Below are 18,044 nucleotides of genomic sequence, written 5' to 3' on the forward strand. Positions count from 1 at the left end.
CCACTCAAGCAGTGACAGAGTTTTTCATGACTCAATGAAAAAACTTAACTCACTCAAACTCAACTTACTGGCTCAATCAAATGCAACAACATTGGACTCATTTTTCAATGAAAAAAAACAATAAAAAGGTTTTTTTTTCACCAATGACAAGGTCAGGGTAACAGCTCCCAAGATGGAATCATCACTAAATATGGCCACACTGGCTGCAGGTAACAACCCCACTGTCATTAACACTTTGGTGCTGTGAAAGAAAGGCTAATGTAGACTAGCATTGTCAGTGATGGCTAATGAATAGGATATGCGTAAAGTGACACTGTGATGCTAGCCAAAAGATAATGAAGTCATATATGCCTTTGACGATGTAGCATATTTATCAGGCTAATGTATGGAAGGTGATATTCTCTCAGCGTGAACGGCAGTTCAATTCAACACTCAATTATACCAGCCATGCATTGTTGTAAAAAGTGTTGCGGTGTAAACTACACTTACATCTAGAACGAGGGAAATTAGATAACACTAACAGGAATCGTATCCCGCCAGTGAGAATATATTCAGTTATGTTGGACTGGTCGATGGCCCGTTTTTCGTTGTGCATGCAAGTGTACAATGACGGGGTTTATTGTTATCAATAAAGGTTTGTTATCAATCAATCAATCAATCAATCTATTTTTTGCTGTAGGGAAACTCCCAGTGGTGTCAGGATAACTACAAAATTCCTGTCCGTCAAATTGTCTCAGAGGGTCTTGGATTTTATTGAGATACTCTGTTGACAAGTCTAAAGTTAGCATCCTTACCATTTGCTACATTCACTTTGCATAGAGAAAGAAGGGACTCTTAACTTAGGACCAGCTAAATAAAAGATAGCATAGTATATAATGATCGATGGGTGCAAATCTTTCATTTTGCGATACTTTTTTAATACATTCAAATCGGGCATCACAATATTATTAACATACCATCCTTTTTTATGGCTGTCTTCTATGGAACAAAACTTGCATTTAACTAGCAGTGTGTTATTAGCTGCTAGTTATTTTACCTGATAGCAAAGTTATTACTATACATCAGGTCAAATATTGTTGAGTTTTAAATGTGGTGAAGAACAGAACTTGAAACGTCACACTCAGGATATGGAGAGAGCGTGGGATTCAGAAGTCAGTCGAAATTGAGCTTTACTGCACCTGTAGCTAGATTTAGCCGAGGAGGACGGAGAATATTCGTATGATATCAAACACACACACATACACACATTCCTATCTGCAGAGAGATCTTCAAACACACTACCCACACACACCTCCACCTGCTCTCAGTGTCCACATCCTTGATGAAATCCCTGTGGATTCTGCTTAATCTCACAACACACAATTCCACCCTTGGTTTAAAGATACACATTCACACACACACACACACGCACGCACGCACGCACGCACGCACGCACGCACGCACGCACGCACGCACACACACACACAAATATTCAGAGCTTGCTCATGACTTAGTAGGTGTTGTGTTATATTTGGTTGATTCCGACTAGCTGCTCTGATTGGGGGGGATGAATGAATCCAAAGCAAGTCTGACTCCATTCTATCTATACTCCGTTCTTAGTTGAAACAACCTCTATTGATATCACTGTACATGCATGCCCCATGTACAGTGTTTCCCATACATTGATTTATATCTGGCGGCCTGCCACCACATATTGATCTTCCTTTTCCCCCCCTATTTAAAATTGTTTAAATCTATTCCATTATGGAGCTGCACACAGGGCATTGCTTCTTTCTCCCTCCCCAACACACTGACTGGTCCGTCTGTTAATAGCCCCACCTCTCCATGTATACTCTCAATGAAAACATGATCATGCACGAGAGGAACGATTGTTGGCTTTTCCTGCAGAGAAGGCTGTCCAAATTCCTTGATAGGAGTTCACTAATGGTTAGTATCACGAACACCTCTGCCCAAATTTGTCCTAAACTGATGAATTCAAGTGAACTCTGAGAAGCTAGTCTAACTATGTTCTTACACAAAAAACTTTGTGCACAAATATTTGTAGTGAAGCACCTTATGTACTGTAATATTAAGCAAGTAATTAAAAAAAGTGTGGGTGTGCCTCCTCCCCCCCCACCCTTGTCAGCTATCACCACAAATGATCTAATCTTGAAAGAAACACCAAAGTCTCATTCGATTTTTCCACTCATTTGCGTCTCCCAGAGTGAAGTCTATCATCTCCTTCTATCTCTATTCATCCCTCTTTCTTTCTCACACTGCCATGTCGTCTCTTCCGTACTCGCACACTCTCTGGCCCTCTCTCTCTCTTGGAACACTGGTTCACAGAATTCAATTCACTGATCCCCTTGCTGAGAATAGCAATTGCAACAGATAGATTACTCTCATTCACTATGTGTGTGTGTGTGTGTGTGTGTGTGTGTGTGTGTGTGTGTGTGTGTGTGCTTGTCAAATGTAAAGCAGTAATGCTGTGTGATCCCTGATATTTCAAAATAAGAGCCACACACTGTGTGACCTATATCCTGTCTTCCTCTGGGATCTTAAAACATAAATATATAAAACATCTTAAAAGGCATCACCGCATGGGGCGTTCTTGTTTTCACTCAAAACCACGTCTCCTTTCCTCCCACAATGCCTTGCTCTTTCTCATGTGTGTTTATGCAGAAGTCTCTGCAAATGTCCATGTGTGTGCGTGACGTCTACAGGTGCACACATTTGGGTACGGAAAAAAACGGCGGATGTGGGCATGTGTGCAGCTGTGTGTTTCCATCCAAGTGTGTGAACAATGGTGCCCCTGCACGGGTCACATGACCTCTGAATCTTCATTCTCTGGTCGCTCATTACTGGATTGATCAAATGAATGAATTGAATCAAATGTAACATTACCACCACGTATTAATATTCACAGGCAGGGAACCGGACGGCTACCTGTATCCTACTTTTTGTTTCCTGTGATGTGGCACAAGCCAATTAACCTGGTATACAACCGTGAGGCCCATATGCTGTCACTTTAAAGGCTGCAGGTCTCATTTGTCATGACTTGTCAAGTAGTTAACCAAGTCGGTGATAGCCTACGGTCACATTCACCATTTATTGGGATTAATTTTTTGAGTTTTGCACACACAAAAGTAAGTTTGAAATGTATCACGGGACCAATAAATTGAGCCCAAACTACAATTAAATATGAAACAACATTAATAAGCAGTATGCAAAGGAATTGTGTACTGTATTCCTGTAGCACATTGACTCTTTTTGACATCTGTGCCCATGAAAGAAGCACTGTCTACGGCTTCACTCAACAGCTCAGACCAAAGCCTAGGTTTCAAGAAAGCATTTGCGTCACCTTGAATTAATTATGTTGACATGAAGAAAGTATTGTGGGCTACCTTTATTGTGAGTCAAGATGAATTATGTTAAAGCAGGATACAATGACTGTCTCAGTGACTGAACCCTAACCCAAACTTCAGGTTGATCGGCCAATCACCGATCACGTGTTTAGTTTTTAATTTTGAAAAAGCGAGAAAGTCGGAAAAGCATTTTTTTTAACGAATACAAAAAAGTAGTCCCTCCTGGCTGCCTGCAAAGTGTACGGCGGTTGCTATGCAACACACTGTAGCGTCCTTCAGAGAGAAGGCTAGGCTAGAGACGGTAGCTTGGTTCGCCGGCAATTTAGCCTACTATCGAGTTCACTCACTGTGTGCCTATTGCTTTACAACATTTCCACCCTCTCCAGCAATCAACATATTTTTAGGTTTCAATGAACTATGCTATTGCTTTTATATATAAATAAACAACAGTTCAAGTTAGGTGCGGAGTGATACTGAACTTTGTAAACTGAACGGGCGTCATAGCTGTGTGTATACGCTCAATATACAACAGTTGGGAACCAATCAGATCGCTTGATTTAAGCCACCCGTTTTATAAATATCCAGTTTTATAAATATCTATATATATATAGACACACACACACATACAAACACACATACAAACATACACACATACATCCGTATGTATAATATATATATACACAACAGACAAGGGCCATTTTGGAGGAGAGATTTAGTGCACTGCAGTCCATAGCGCTGTCTCTATATCTGGATATTGATTGGCTTATGTAATGATGACCAAACTCAAACGCAAAAGAGGGAGCAAAAAAGGGAGGTGGGCGAAGAGAGGGACAGGAGTGAGGGAGTGGGACTCTCGCAGGGCTCTGATTCAGAACTATTTAGGGTCCCAGAAGCCTCATGCTCAACCATGGCCTTCATTCTAACCCTGTGTGGGCCCCACACAGTGCGCTCTCTCTCTCTCTCTCTCTCTCTCTCTCTCTCTCTCTCTCTCTCTCTCTCTCTCTCTCTCTCTCCTACACACGCCTCGTCAGAGTGAACAGAGACGCGGAGGATGAGTGTCTGGGTTTCTTTTCCATGTATGAAACTTAATTGTGTGAAACACTAATTGTGTGTCCACGTCATGTGTGTGTGTGTGTGTGTATGTGTGTGTGTGTGTGTGTGTGTGTGTAGATACTGGAGCCTACACCACTATAAAAGCTTCAGTTGAATTGAATTGCCTCTAATGTGGTTTTAATAACCCATATTTTCCTCCAGGAGTTATTATTGGCTGCTCTGTTCTGTTGACACGTGGCTGAGCAATATACACCTCACGAGCTTTACCGACCCTGGTATCCTGGATGTTTGATATGAAACACATTCATTTCTGCTATGTAATGAGCCACATGTGGGTTTCTTGTATTCCGGTTTTACATTCAAAGGGTACAGGGTGAAATGTGAGATTAAGATTAGCTAAATAATGCGCTATTTAAATGAATATAATATTATTATTATTATAATGAAATCAGTTTAAACTTTGAGGATTCAGGTTGTAAACTGCAAAAAGTGCATTTAGCATCTAGATAGGGATATTAATCCAAGTTGTTATTGTTGTTGTTACATTAATAAATCGGTTAGCATCATCATGAAATCTGTTATTATTCTTATTACAAGAAAGATATGGCCTTAGCCTCGCCTGCTATGTTTGCAGACCTTTTTCCATTTAAAAACTGATGCAGATTCAACTGACCAACCAAACACATGGTAGAGTAGCCAGCCAATAGGATGCCTCTGACCTGCTTGACCTTGTTAAGCTCCTCCTCTGCCTGGAGATGCAGTCTCTGAGACTCAGCCAGTTGAACCTGGGGAGGAGAATAGGGTGCAACGAGTGCTTCAATCAGATCAAACTTCAATTCATTTGACCTGACTGTACCTCACGGTCACATGGCAGTCTGTAAGTGAACATAGACATAGATAAATGTTTTTTCCTTAGTCCATAGGCTAACTAACATTGGAACCATCTGCTATTGGCACTAGGGGGCTGGCCATGATGTGAATATTTCACATTAACTAATGTATTTTTTGGTAGTTAATGGAAAAGCACTTTTGACAGATACAGGTGCTGTAGGAAGAAATTACCTAGCTATCTGTCAGCTATATGAGAGTGAATTGCCGGGTTCTAACCAATCAGGGCATGTCTTCCCTGATTGGTCCAGAGAAACAATCTTGCCTGTCAATGCAAGAACTGTGTGAATACAATGGCTCGTCCAATCTTTCCATCTCTCAAATCGTACCCACAGCACCTAAATTTAAAAGCCTCCGTATTTCAAAGAGCGTTGTCAGGACAATAAGCTTGTTGTTAAAATGTGTGGGAGTTTGGTGAGGTTAAAGGATTCAGGCGGAGGATTTAGATGTTGATGTTAGAACTTTTTTCAGGAGGATTGAAAGCATAAAATGGACCTGTAGCTTCTGGAGCTCTCTCAGCGCCTCAATGTGGTCCTTCCTCAGTCGCTCCATTTCCTCCAGATCGTCAGAGTCTGAGAGCGACGGCTTCACAGACAGACACACACACACACACACACACACACACACACACACACACACACAGAAGAAGACATCAGTCGAGCATGCTGTTTCTGTTGGGTCAGTCTCTAGCAGAACACTCTGAAATATCGTTAACCACGATTTGCATTATTTAACAGGCTGGCTGATATGAACTGAATATGATTTTATTTTAAGATGAAGATGCCTGGAGTGACTCAAATCTCTGATGAAATAATCAAAGAACATCATTATGATATTCGTATAAAAATGATTTAATGGATGTAACCTTTCTGTATTCCAGTGGCTTAAAAACAACTCTTAAAAGCTCTTAAAACAATTGTAGCTGAAAATAAACATAGCTAAATTACAACCAATAGCTATTCAGTCATTGAGGGCAAAAATAGGCCCAATGATAGGCCCAGATTTTTTTCACCAGCTTTCAAAGTACAATGCTGCCACTGGTGGATTTGTATCAATTTTATTCACATAATTATCCCTCCCTGCTATTTTGTAGTTCACCAAAACACCCTGAAACAACTTGATTCTCACATACTTATGCCACCATACGCCACTAACAGTGCAAGCAGGTCAATGGCAACCAAGCGCGCAGTCCTTCCTCCCTCATTTTAAAAACCACCAGCCACCACTGCTGTATTCCATATGTGATTCTATATCTGGTCCATATTTCTTACCATTGAGTAAAATTATTAGAAGGTTCGCCCCTACATGTTTCTTTACTGACCTTATGGCACTATCATTACTCTCTACCAGAGCACGGAAGCCAACACGAGCGCAACGGAAAATACAACGACAAAGTACAGAGTACAACGAGAGTACACTGTTCTGATCTCCTGACACTGTTAATAAAGGTCAACCAATACCCTGATCAATACTTTAGAGCGGAAACATAAACAACGAGGAAACAACAGATTATATCTATATATAGATCTATATATAGATCATATTAATGGTTATTTACGAGCTTCAAATCAGAAATCTGCTTATTTGGTGTACATTTTCAGATGAAATGGTCTTTCTACTATACTTTGTATACATTGTTTTTTTCTAAATGTATTCATGCAGCACTTTTAGTTTCTTTGCAGTCACTCCAATTGTGATCGTTGTTCTCAGTCTCTCATCTTTTACCTGCCAGAAAGGTAGAATCTACTGCCCCACACAATATGTTTAATTATTTGACCTGCCAAATGGTCAAATCTAACCACTTGGTTGGTGGCAGGTTTTGATTTTGGACCCTGGCTTCACTTCTAAGTCAATTTGAATAAAAGTGATTTGCTAAAGTCTCCTTGAATAAATGTGTTTGCTAAAAGTAGACCTGAGTTATGCTGTTTAACTGCTGTCTTAGTAGCTCCTGTAGATACGGGCCCTATATGTCGATGTAAATAAATAAGAAATATGGAGATTTGTGTACCAGTGGGTTTGTGGGAGACTCTAGAAGACTGGACAGGTCATCAGAGGAGAACTTTGACCCCACCTTGGACACTGGCACACCATCCTGATGCTGGGGCTTGAACAGCTCCTTGGTTAGGCTCTCAAACTCTACCCCCACACACGTGCACACGCACACACACACAACCACAAATACATATTGAGCAAATAGAAGTAAAAAAACATTGACAAGAACACCCCAAAATACAGAACAGAGCCAAAACAGAGCTAGCACAATGTAAACATGGTTTACTGTGCAACAACTACTTCTACAAACACATATCAGTACACACAAAGTACACTAGGCTAGCCTGTTAGCTTAGCATGTAAACCCTAACCCTGAGATGAACACAGCCATGTGGGTTAGCCCATGGCTCAGCCGTATAGCGAGGCAACAGTGAAGTTGGGGTGGAGGTGGAGGTTAATGTGGGGGGTCAAAGTTAGGTTAGGGTCTGCCAGGTCTTACCTGCGTAGGCCACAGTCCCAGCTGGGTCTGCCCGGAGTCGAGACCTCAGTGCCTGTTTCTGTAACTCTGTGGGCTTCAAGCCAAGCACATCCAGTGCCTGGGAACAAAAACACACACACACACACACACACAAACGTGTAAACATGACCCGTGATCACACAGCATTGAAGGCAATTACACAGACATGCACATAAATCAATAACATACAAAAGAACACTACACAACATGCATACACACACAAACACAAACATAGGCGCAGAGAATATATATACAACACACAAACTTAACATTACACAATGTATTCACCAATCCACTGAATATGTTGCTTTAACACAAAGACACATCACACACATGAGAGAACCCGCGCGCACACAGGATCACAGCAATGGCGTGACTGGATTGAATACAACCCATTGATATTGTTCATGCTTCTTTCTTTCTCTCTCTCTCTCCCACACACACACACATACACACACACACGCGATCACATCTGAATTTGATTGTCTGAGTAGGCCATTTGAGACTGATGGCTAATTAAACAATTGAACATTTGAAAAAAACATTGATTTCCTTGGCCTTTTTTCTCCTAGCCCACTCACTTTTACACACACACACACACACACACACACACTCTCTCTCTCTCTCTCTCTCTCTCTCTCTCTCTCTCCCCCACATACACACACATGGACACACAGACCTGCTCCAGCCTCTCCAGTTTGAGGCGATGGTGGGGGCCGAGGGAGCTCTTCCAGGGGGGGGCTGGGATGCCTGCAGTATGGCCGCTGTAGGGGGGGTCTGGAACCACAGGGAGTGTGGTGTTTGTTATTAGACAGGCCCTGCTTCACCACCGGGTGTAATGTTGAGTGGTCATTTCAGAAAAACAACCCTGCCAAATACTCACTTTCTAACCCACTATTTTCAGTATTTACATTTTACGTGTGTTCTTTTCAGGTTGATTCCCCATCCCTTGCTTTATGCTAAGCATACAAGAGGTTCCCGAAAATGAATCCACCATGAGTCCCTTTACTGAGCAAGGGATAAGACTCTGGCAGGAAGTGACATCACCGAATTCACTGACGTGAATGAGCAGGTTCCCCTGGTTGACACAGCAGGCCCAGGCTCTGCTGTCCCCTCTTTTCAGCCAATCAGATGGCAGACCTCCTGCCCGCCTCACTTCCTCTTCCTTCAGGTGACACGCCACGCACCATCTGTCTCTCTCTCTCTGCATCTCCCCCTCTATGCTGTCTCTCGGCCTCTCTTTCTCACGCCCTCAGTTATATGTGATGTTAAAAATAAACTGAAAAATGCAGTTCCCGAAGTAAGGGAACTAATCAATATGACAACAAAAAATAGGCAGATGGATGAGAGAGAGAGAGAGAGAGAGAGAGAGAGAGAGAGAGAGAGAGAGAGAGAGAGAGAGAGAGAGAGAGAGAAAGTCAGACATACAGAAAATAGAGCGGTTGTACCTGGCCAGGTGTCGATAGCGCTGTCAGAGGGAACACACTTTGGTTCTGTTCTGACGGGTGCCACGTGCACCTACAAATGTTAAGAGGGGAAAATGTAAGCATTAAAAGGTTGTGTGCCTCCGTGTGTATATCAACGTGTGTGTGTGTGGGTGGTGTAATGATTCCCATCACCCACACTGTGCTCTCCACCTATAGGGTGTACTGAGAGCCAGGACCCAGAGCATCAACACCATCCAGCAACAATAGTCCTCTTTTATAGACTGGCCTTGGAATTGATTAGTACATGCTGGCACTTTTTATTCAATATCAAAATTAAGAAAGTGGTTTGTCAATTTCCCTATCACTCTAGACACAATCCCAATTACTTATTCGAACAATAGAAAACATTAGAACTAAAGGTCTAGTGAAGGTATAGTCAACATATTACTATAAAAAATAAAAATGAATTCTTCAAATCATTCCTATTACTATTCAGATTCCAGGGGAAAATTACAATAGCAAATAATATTCTATTTCTGGTGAACAACGCTAGGTTTGAAGGAGCAGGCCCCCACCTGGCTGATGTTGAGCGTGGACAGCGTGGGCAGTGTGGGCAGCATTACGCTGGGTGGGGGGCGTACGACGACCGGGGGGAGTTTGGTGAAGAGGCCAGCCTGGGGGAGCAGCGGCCCCAGCCCGGGAGTGGAGGCCTGGGACACAGTGCCCCCTACAGGCCCCTGGAGGGAGATGGTGGGACTCTGGGTTTCACTGCTGGAGCCGGACGAAGACCTCCGCCTGATGAAGGCTATCTCCACCGTGGGGTCCGGTCTGGGGGTGAGATTGTTTTAAAGCACAACATGATACGGAAATGGACTTTGAAACCTTGTTTGTTTTGGAGATCGTGTTATTAAGTCCAAGGAGAAAAAATACTGCAAAATACTCCAAGTAACTGCCAAATGGTTAAATAAGTCATCTTAAGAACGAGCTCTGGGTGGCGACCTCCAAGTATTCTGATGATCACAAATCAAATCAATACACTTCTTCCCCATGTTATGATAAGTCCCGCCCAATTCACAATTAATCTTTATAAGGAAATACATACAATCACATAAGAACATAAGTTCTTCCTGACCTGAGCTTTGTGCTTGTCAGGATGCTCTGAGCCTCCTCATTGGTCGCTCCGATCAAAGACTCCTTGTTTATGGACACAAGCTGGTCCCCTACCTGTAGTCTGCCATCCTGAAAAAAGGCCCACAACAATCAAATTCATATAATTTTATTGTCCATCAACAATTTAGAAAAATGGTGGGGCTCATTAAAATAGTAAATATGAGCACGGTCAGAAGATCTTTTATCACACTTGATGAACAATAAAGTTTTCCACAGTTTATCTGTAGAAACCACAAGTCCTAATGACACCAAATTTGTTGCATATGCACTATGGACGTGCCTGATTCAAAATCCTCTTTGGATATTAATCCTTATATTGAAAAGTTTGACAATTTTCTATCAATAACCAATTGAAAGTCAACCAAGTCCACTTCAGAAGGTCCAAGGCCCTTTAAAATAGTATATGTATTTATTTACATTCAAATGTTGATGTATGCATGTGATACATGAAATCTGTTAGAATCATACCAAGCCATCTGAAGAATTACAGTGAAGGTATGTATTCACCTTCTGACAGTCTCCTCCTGGCACCATTTCCTGAATGAAAACCATTGGTCCTTCAGGGCTGTTTGTCCCGCCTTTAATGACGAGCCCTAACCCTGTTCCCTTGGAGACGCATATCAACCGAATGAGACTGTCACTAGGAAGAGGAAAGAGAGAGCGAGAGAGAGAGAGAGAGAGAGAGAGAGAGAGAGAGAGAGAGAGACAGAGGGAGAAAAAGAGAAACAATTGTAACTTTAATTGAAATCGTCTCGGCCCTAATCATCTCTCCAGAGAGGATGGAGGGTTAGGCTTGGTCATTTGAAGCATGGCGGTTGTTTCTTTTCTTCAAAGACTCTCGATGTTGGAGGTAGTTGTGATTTCAGTTTTGTTTGATAAACTGCTTCACAATAGCAGTGTGCTCCCGGCTGTGCAGACAGGCAGCCCACTCGTTAGCTCACGCGCGCTCATTGCAGAGGAGGACCGCCTTACTTGTAGCACAGCTACACCTTTGTAGCACACCTTTGTATGTGATATGAATGTTTATGAGGCATGTTTATGTATTTTATATCAATGATGTATCTTCATATATCTTCTAGAATACATGTAACTGTAAAATAATCAGAGTATCGTGTGAATTATCAGTACTGTGCGGTGTACCGGCGTATACTGCTCACAGGGAGTAAGAGAACGGAGAACAGGTTAACGCAACAACTCATGACCCTTTCTCCGCCTACTGAAATGTTCTCTCAGTCTGCTTAGAGTTTACCATAATTTTTGGAGAGAGCATGTAAGAAATATAAGATGAGATGAGACAAGATAAAGATTATAACATAAAGTAAAACATATAACATAAATTATAACATAAAGTACTATATCACAATTTCAATTACACAGAAACAATCCACTTATTGACCACAACATCATAACATATTGTGGGGGGCACATCTCCTTATCAACCCCATGCTCCGAATTCAACCTGGACCCCTCAGCGACCTCAGTCCAGGGGTCAGAGTTCAGGGCACACACCTGAAGACCTGTGGTAGTGGCGTTTGCACAGAGTACGGGCTGGAGTGGTAGGCGGGCAGCGGGGTGTAAGGGGGTCCATGTGTGGAGGCAGAGGTGGTGCCCACCCCCTCTTTGGGACTGAGGAGCAGGGGGCTCTCGGAGTGAGAGGAAGAAGACGAGGAGGCTGTGTCCGTCAGCTTCACTGCAGGAGGATGGAGGGAGAGAGAGAGACACAGATGCAGAGAGAGAGAGAGAGAGAGAGAGAGAGAGAGAGAGAGAGAGAGAGAGAGAGAGAGCAAGAGAGAGCGAGAGACACAGATGGAGAGAGAGACACACAGATGGAGAGAGAGAGAGAGAGAGCAAGAGAGAGCGAGAGAGAGAGACAAGAGGCAAAGACAGATACACACACACATACAGATGGAGAACGAGAGAGAGTGGGAGACGGATAGGAAGAGAGAGAGAGAGGAAGAGAGAGAGAGAGAGAGAAAGAGAGAGAGACACACAGATGAAGAGCGAGAGAGAGAGAGTAGGAGACGGATAAAGAGAGAGAGAGAGAGGTGGGTGAGAGGGGTGAACAATAGATGGTGATGACGATAGCAGAGCCATAGACAGAGTGTAGGAGGGAGAGGTAGTTAAAAAAGAAAGATGAGTGGTAGGAGAGAGCGTCAGAGCGAGAGTGAAGGAGACAGCGAGAGAGAGACATTGGGATAGAGGAACGAGAGCGAGAGAGTGGGAGGTTGGTAGAAGAGAAAGTACAAGCAGGGAAAAGCATGCAAGTCACATATTGAAAATAAAACCAAATGATCCACATTCTCCACTGCATCCTATACCACATAGGTCTGTCTGAGAGAGAAGTGATCACTTAGAACAGGGTGCTGGCCCCCATCACCAATACATCTAATATATATTTCTTATTTACCGGTAACAAGAAAGCCAAACCAAAGAATCTAAAACAGAATATTAAACTGCTCGTAGAGCCTATATCACAAGTGCATGCGTGTGTGTGTGTGTGTGTGTGTGTGTGTGTGTGTGCGTGAGTGAGGAGATGGGTGGAGGGGGGTCTTCTACAAGTGATGGGTGATGATGATGATGAAGCTGACTGTGACGATGATGAAGGTGATGATGATGGTGATGATGACGAAGATGATGATGGTGACGACTGAAGTTAGCAGGAAGGATTAGCGTGTCACCTGTAGAGAGTTGGGTAGGAGAGATCCTTCCGGAATGTCTGCTGACAGTGCTGGACCCGTACTTTTCCATGAACTCTGCAAACTCTCTCCTGAAGGACACAAGCAGACACACACACACACACACACACACACACACACACACACACACACACACAATTCAAACACACACACACACACACACACACACACACATAAACAAACATGCATTCATGCACGTATGCGCACACACATGCAGTCATTCGCAAAGACACACTCACACACATGCAGACAGACACACATACACACATGACCCAGACAGACACAGACCCAGACAGACAGACAGACACACACACACACACACACACACACACACACACACACACACACACACACACACAGTTTGAGTTTGATCGATCCAAATAGCTACAGAAGGTATTTGTCTCCCTCTCATGGACGTTTACCATAACAAACAAACAACCACAACCAAAACTATTGAATAGATAATTATAATCAATTAATTAAAGGTTGTACCAGCGATGTTGGGTGACGTCACTTCTGTTGGTGTTTGAAGCGAGATCCCAAACAGAGCCAGCACGCCCCTCCCTTCCGTGTTTCGTGCATCCAGTAAAACTATCATGAACGCAGCACATTGGTTGGTTGGTTGGAAGACTTTTTATTATGGTTTTCAGTGGTTGGTAGTACCATTTGTTTTTGTGTACAATCTCGGAGCACAGGCTGCCTACAGAAACACATTTTTTTTGACGGCCTGCTTATGGGGCAGGCAGCTAGCAGATCGTGAGCAAAGATCAGAATGTGATCATTTATGTTTCGACCCAGAATCGCTGATACAACCTTTAATGATATAATTAATTTATTATTCTAGGTCCTGTTTAGGGCATTGCATCACTGTCAATGTATGGGTTGATTCCCACTGTGGCCATCCATGCTCATAAATGTAATCACTCATCATATACATAGTAAGAGGGTATAGATAGAAGTGTCCAATAAATGTAAATCCTATTCAATTCATGTATCACTGCCAACTGCTGGCAACACCACAGCAGCAAGAGTAGCCTACTTTGGAATGCCGGCTTTCAACATTGACTTCAGCTTATCTGTATTTGATAAAATGGCTGGTTAAGAGTCCTAGTAAATAGGCTCTGCCTGGTATCCAAGTCCTGAGGTAAGACATTAGAGAGGCTTCCTCTGACCTTTGTACAAGAATTACACACCTCGGACTAGAGTCTTTGAGCTGGCACTGGTTCCTGTTGGCATTACACAGGCAAAGTAGTCTCAGGTAAAGTGAGAGCGATCCTACTATGTACTATCAGATGCATCATCTTAAGTGACCTACAGTGCCAGTCAGGTTGCCTTTTAGCAAGGAGGAGAAAGCCAATATTATTTCTGAATAGTTTGATTGGTGGTCTATACAAAGGCTGATTAGAAGAGCCAATCAGATGAAGTAGAATCTGCAATTTCTCTACATGCCACAAAAAAATATTTCATCAGTCTGTTGAATGAAGTCTGTTGCACATGTTGCCTGATAATGTTGCCTGCCAATAAAAAAAATGAAAATTGACGATACCTTATCATCTGTTGATTCTAAGAGAAGGTTTTAACTAGACCACGTGATCAATGATGATGGTTATAGGGTGATACTGCATCCGGTTATCGGGGATCGACCCCAAAAATACTGATTAGAGTGCCCTTAGTGAACACCCTAACCACTAAACTATCCTGCCAGATTTCATTGGGTTTGAGGCGGTAGCCACATTCAGAGCCGTATGGCTTGCGTTATTGTTATTATTATGAAGGATTTGGGAATTTAATCTGACACGCTGGTTGTGTGCGATTGTTTTTGCAGGGAGAGGACAGACAGAGGTTGTCGACACATCCGCTGCTGTTGATGGACAACTGAGCTGTTGTCAGGGTTTAAAACTGCACGGTAGGCAAATCTCTGATCTGTTGGGTCTGACTCGGAAGGTGAGTCCACAAGTTTAAGTTGCATCTGTTGCAAAATCTACTCTCTAGTATTGTTTTTTTTTTAAGTCTTTTTCTTTGTCTTTTCTTTTTTCCTTTTTCAAAAAGAAAAAGCCCTCTAAATCAGATTTTTTTGTTGTTGTTGATCACAGAACAGTCGCTCACATAGTCTTTCCTTATTTAACTGAATGGATGCTCTGAAGGCTGAATGGTGAATGAAGCCCAGGTAGGAGAACAGATAAGTTGTGAATTCATTCCCAATGGAAGTCAGCGGTGCGAGGATAAAGAGGAGGGTTACATTTAGCCTAATCCCGTTAGAACGCCCTGGACCCAAAGTGTTACATCACAGCTCCTGTTGTGTCCCTGGATTGAACTGTGAACTACAAGAGCAGGAACATATGAGATCACCGAGGACAACAGGACGATAAAATCTTAAATCAATGTATCAATCAAATATGAGTATACATTGTTTACTGGTGGTAGCGGAAGTGTATATCTATGCTACTGTAGGTACGACATGAGAGTTGTTAAGAGAGAGCAGAACAGAGCAGAAGACTTTTTTAGATTTTAGAAAATAAATCCAAAATAAAGCCTTATCACTCTCACTGGCAATGCTTCTCTGCCATTGAGAATGTTGTATTCAGGCACTTGGAATTAAGGCGTGTTCATCACTGGCGAGGTGACGCCTCGCCAGTGATGACGCTCACGTTTACGCATGTTCCCGACAGCGACCGTTCATGTGCACTGCGTTCGGAATCTAAAAGTTATTCACAGCAGGATTTTTTAATCCGATAAATACCAGTCAGAACTAAACAGAACTTAGTTGAACTTGAATTTGTAGCCTATCACTTACTATCCTTTTGCTTTTATTTATGAGAAGCACATTGTATTGCCACTGTATGGAAGGATACACTTGCCCTTATCTAGAGCTGGTTTACCAGTACACAACATTTAATACTGAGCAAAGTCGATGCCAACAGACGGTTACAACGTCAATCAATAGTAAAGTATGTGATATGATGGTTGATTCTTTTATAGTGAGTAAAACTTTCATGTTCTGCAATGTTCATGCGCGTCACTAGTAAACCATACGTCACCAACTGGGCAACTCTGTTATCAAAATCTGGCCCCAGTTGCCTAACGGAAGTAGAATCATCACGAGTGTCATGAGGTTTCGTTCACGAGAACTTTTCAATGCCGCAAAAATGTTTTCCCCATAATTCCCAGTAATGTGAACGCACCATTATAATAGCACTGTGTGCATACATGTAATTGACAGGCAAGATGGACTTCCCTGACCAATGAGGGAAGAGAAGCCCTGATTGGTCAGAAAGGAGCTGGGCATGGTCCAACTCTAAATTGTCAAATTCAGAGGCAGGAACTGTCAACCACAACAGATTTTCTTAAGAGAGGTAGCATCTTTAATCATTAGCAGATACTTTAACCGACTTAATTTTGTTTTTAAGATGTTAAGGAGCGAGTAGGGTTTAGGCATGATGCTCTTTACAGGTAGAGTGCGTACATTGGGATTCAAACCAAGACAATTTTAGTTGGGAGTTAATAGCCCTAACCACCAGAGTATCCTGCCCCTATTTGTATTTATGTACTTACTTGTTATTTGCACTTGATAAATTGTTTGTTTCCTAATCTATTCATTGTGTGGACTAACAGGCTTACTGGTGAATTAGCTAGCTCGCCAAACAAATAGGCATTAGTTTTAATCCACTCGAAGTTAAATTGGATTGCCAATTCCTTGGAGTCAATCCAAGAACAATCAGATGATTCACCAAGTAAATTGTCAATCGTCCAATGAACATATGCAACCAAAACTTGGCTGCTAGAATTTACATCCTCTGACCAAGGATCCTACAGATGCACATCTGTTTTTAGTGACCTTGAATATTTCCCTAAATTCCAGTTGCTAATGTTATATTTTTTACCACTTGAACGACACAGAACTGTCCTTATGGTGAAAAGGGAGACTATGGACAGACAGACAGAAAGGCAAACAGACAGATGGATGGAAGGTAGGTCCTGTCCCTATTGTGTCAGGGTCTGTCTTGTCAGTCCGTCCGGCTTGCTGCAGCGGTCTGACAGTGAAAAGCTCGGAGGACACGGGCTGTGTCAGGTCGCTTAGGCTTCCCTTGTCTCCCGCCCTCTCTAGTAATTTTATGTTCATAATAGCATATTTCATGGACTAAAAACGCTGTAGATTCAGATAAACAGCAACCATGATTACATACTGTATAAAAGGTCCACATAGCGTGTGTTTCTTGCAGGAATGTGCTGGCATCTTCTTCTTATTCGTCCATGAGTGATAAGCAGCTTATGCAGACACAAATATTCTCTCTCTCTCTCTCTCTCTCTCTCTCTCTCTCTCTCTCTCTCTTTACACACACAACACTGCTTCTCTTCAACAACACAAATCCAGCAAATTATGAAAATCAGAGATGAACAGTAACTCGATTGGTAAGAAAGAATTCCGCCCGTCTGAATAATCTCAAGAATGTCCATTATTTTTTAAAACAAAGCCAAAACCGTTTCCCTGAAGAACTTCAATTTGAAGTATGAAGGGTTTGTTTATAGAATGTAACCTGAATATCCAAAATCTCCATATCATATATCATGTCCCTATCAAAGCAGGACCAGAGGAACCCGGGTAAATCCTGGTTATATGTGATGATACGAGTTAGGGTTAGGGTTAGATTTGGGGGGTCAGAATACCTGCGCAAGATGCCTCACCCCAGCCTGATATCTTAAAATAAATTCACTATTGACTCACTTTGGATGACAGTATCTATGAATAGTAAATAGATAGTTAGATAGATAGATAGTCAGTAGCATTGTGCCTGAAAGGTTATAATGATCAATGAAAACACCCATTGGGAGGCTACAGCTAATTATACATTAACAAGCAACCATTTATCTCATTACAACTCTTAACTAACATGACCCACCATTAGGGCCCGCAGCCTGCAGCCAGGATCTCTGCCAGAGGAGCTGCCAAAGCACCTTA

At 42.4% G+C, this 18,044-nt stretch overlaps 1 protein-coding gene across 1 annotated transcript in view; it reads right to left on the reverse strand.

Moving 5' to 3' along the window:
- The window catches only part of stxbp4 (syntaxin binding protein 4), a gene marked incomplete at its 3' end in the record, with an annotated part of 50,137 nt that overhangs the window by 28,133 nt on the left and 3,960 nt on the right, over positions 1-18,044 (reverse strand). The window contains exons 6-16 of the mRNA XM_084485564.1: positions 13,070-13,158; positions 11,901-12,081; positions 10,899-11,031; positions 10,354-10,460; positions 9,797-10,049; positions 9,243-9,312; positions 8,474-8,571; positions 7,777-7,873; positions 7,294-7,421; positions 5,781-5,870; positions 5,117-5,182 (exon numbers count right to left, since the gene is read on the reverse strand). Coding sequence (XP_084341690.1) covers positions 5,117-5,182; positions 5,781-5,870; positions 7,294-7,421; positions 7,777-7,873; positions 8,474-8,571; positions 9,243-9,312; positions 9,797-10,049; positions 10,354-10,460; positions 10,899-11,031; positions 11,901-12,081; positions 13,070-13,158 — 1,312 coding nt within the window. The remainder of the gene's footprint in view (positions 1-5,116; positions 5,183-5,780; positions 5,871-7,293; positions 7,422-7,776; positions 7,874-8,473; positions 8,572-9,242; positions 9,313-9,796; positions 10,050-10,353; positions 10,461-10,898; positions 11,032-11,900; positions 12,082-13,069; positions 13,159-18,044) is intronic.

Source organism: Micromesistius poutassou (assembly GCF_964030765.1).
Source record: "Micromesistius poutassou genome assembly, chromosome: 21".
Taxonomy (NCBI): Eukaryota; Metazoa; Chordata; class Actinopteri; order Gadiformes; family Gadidae; genus Micromesistius; species Micromesistius poutassou.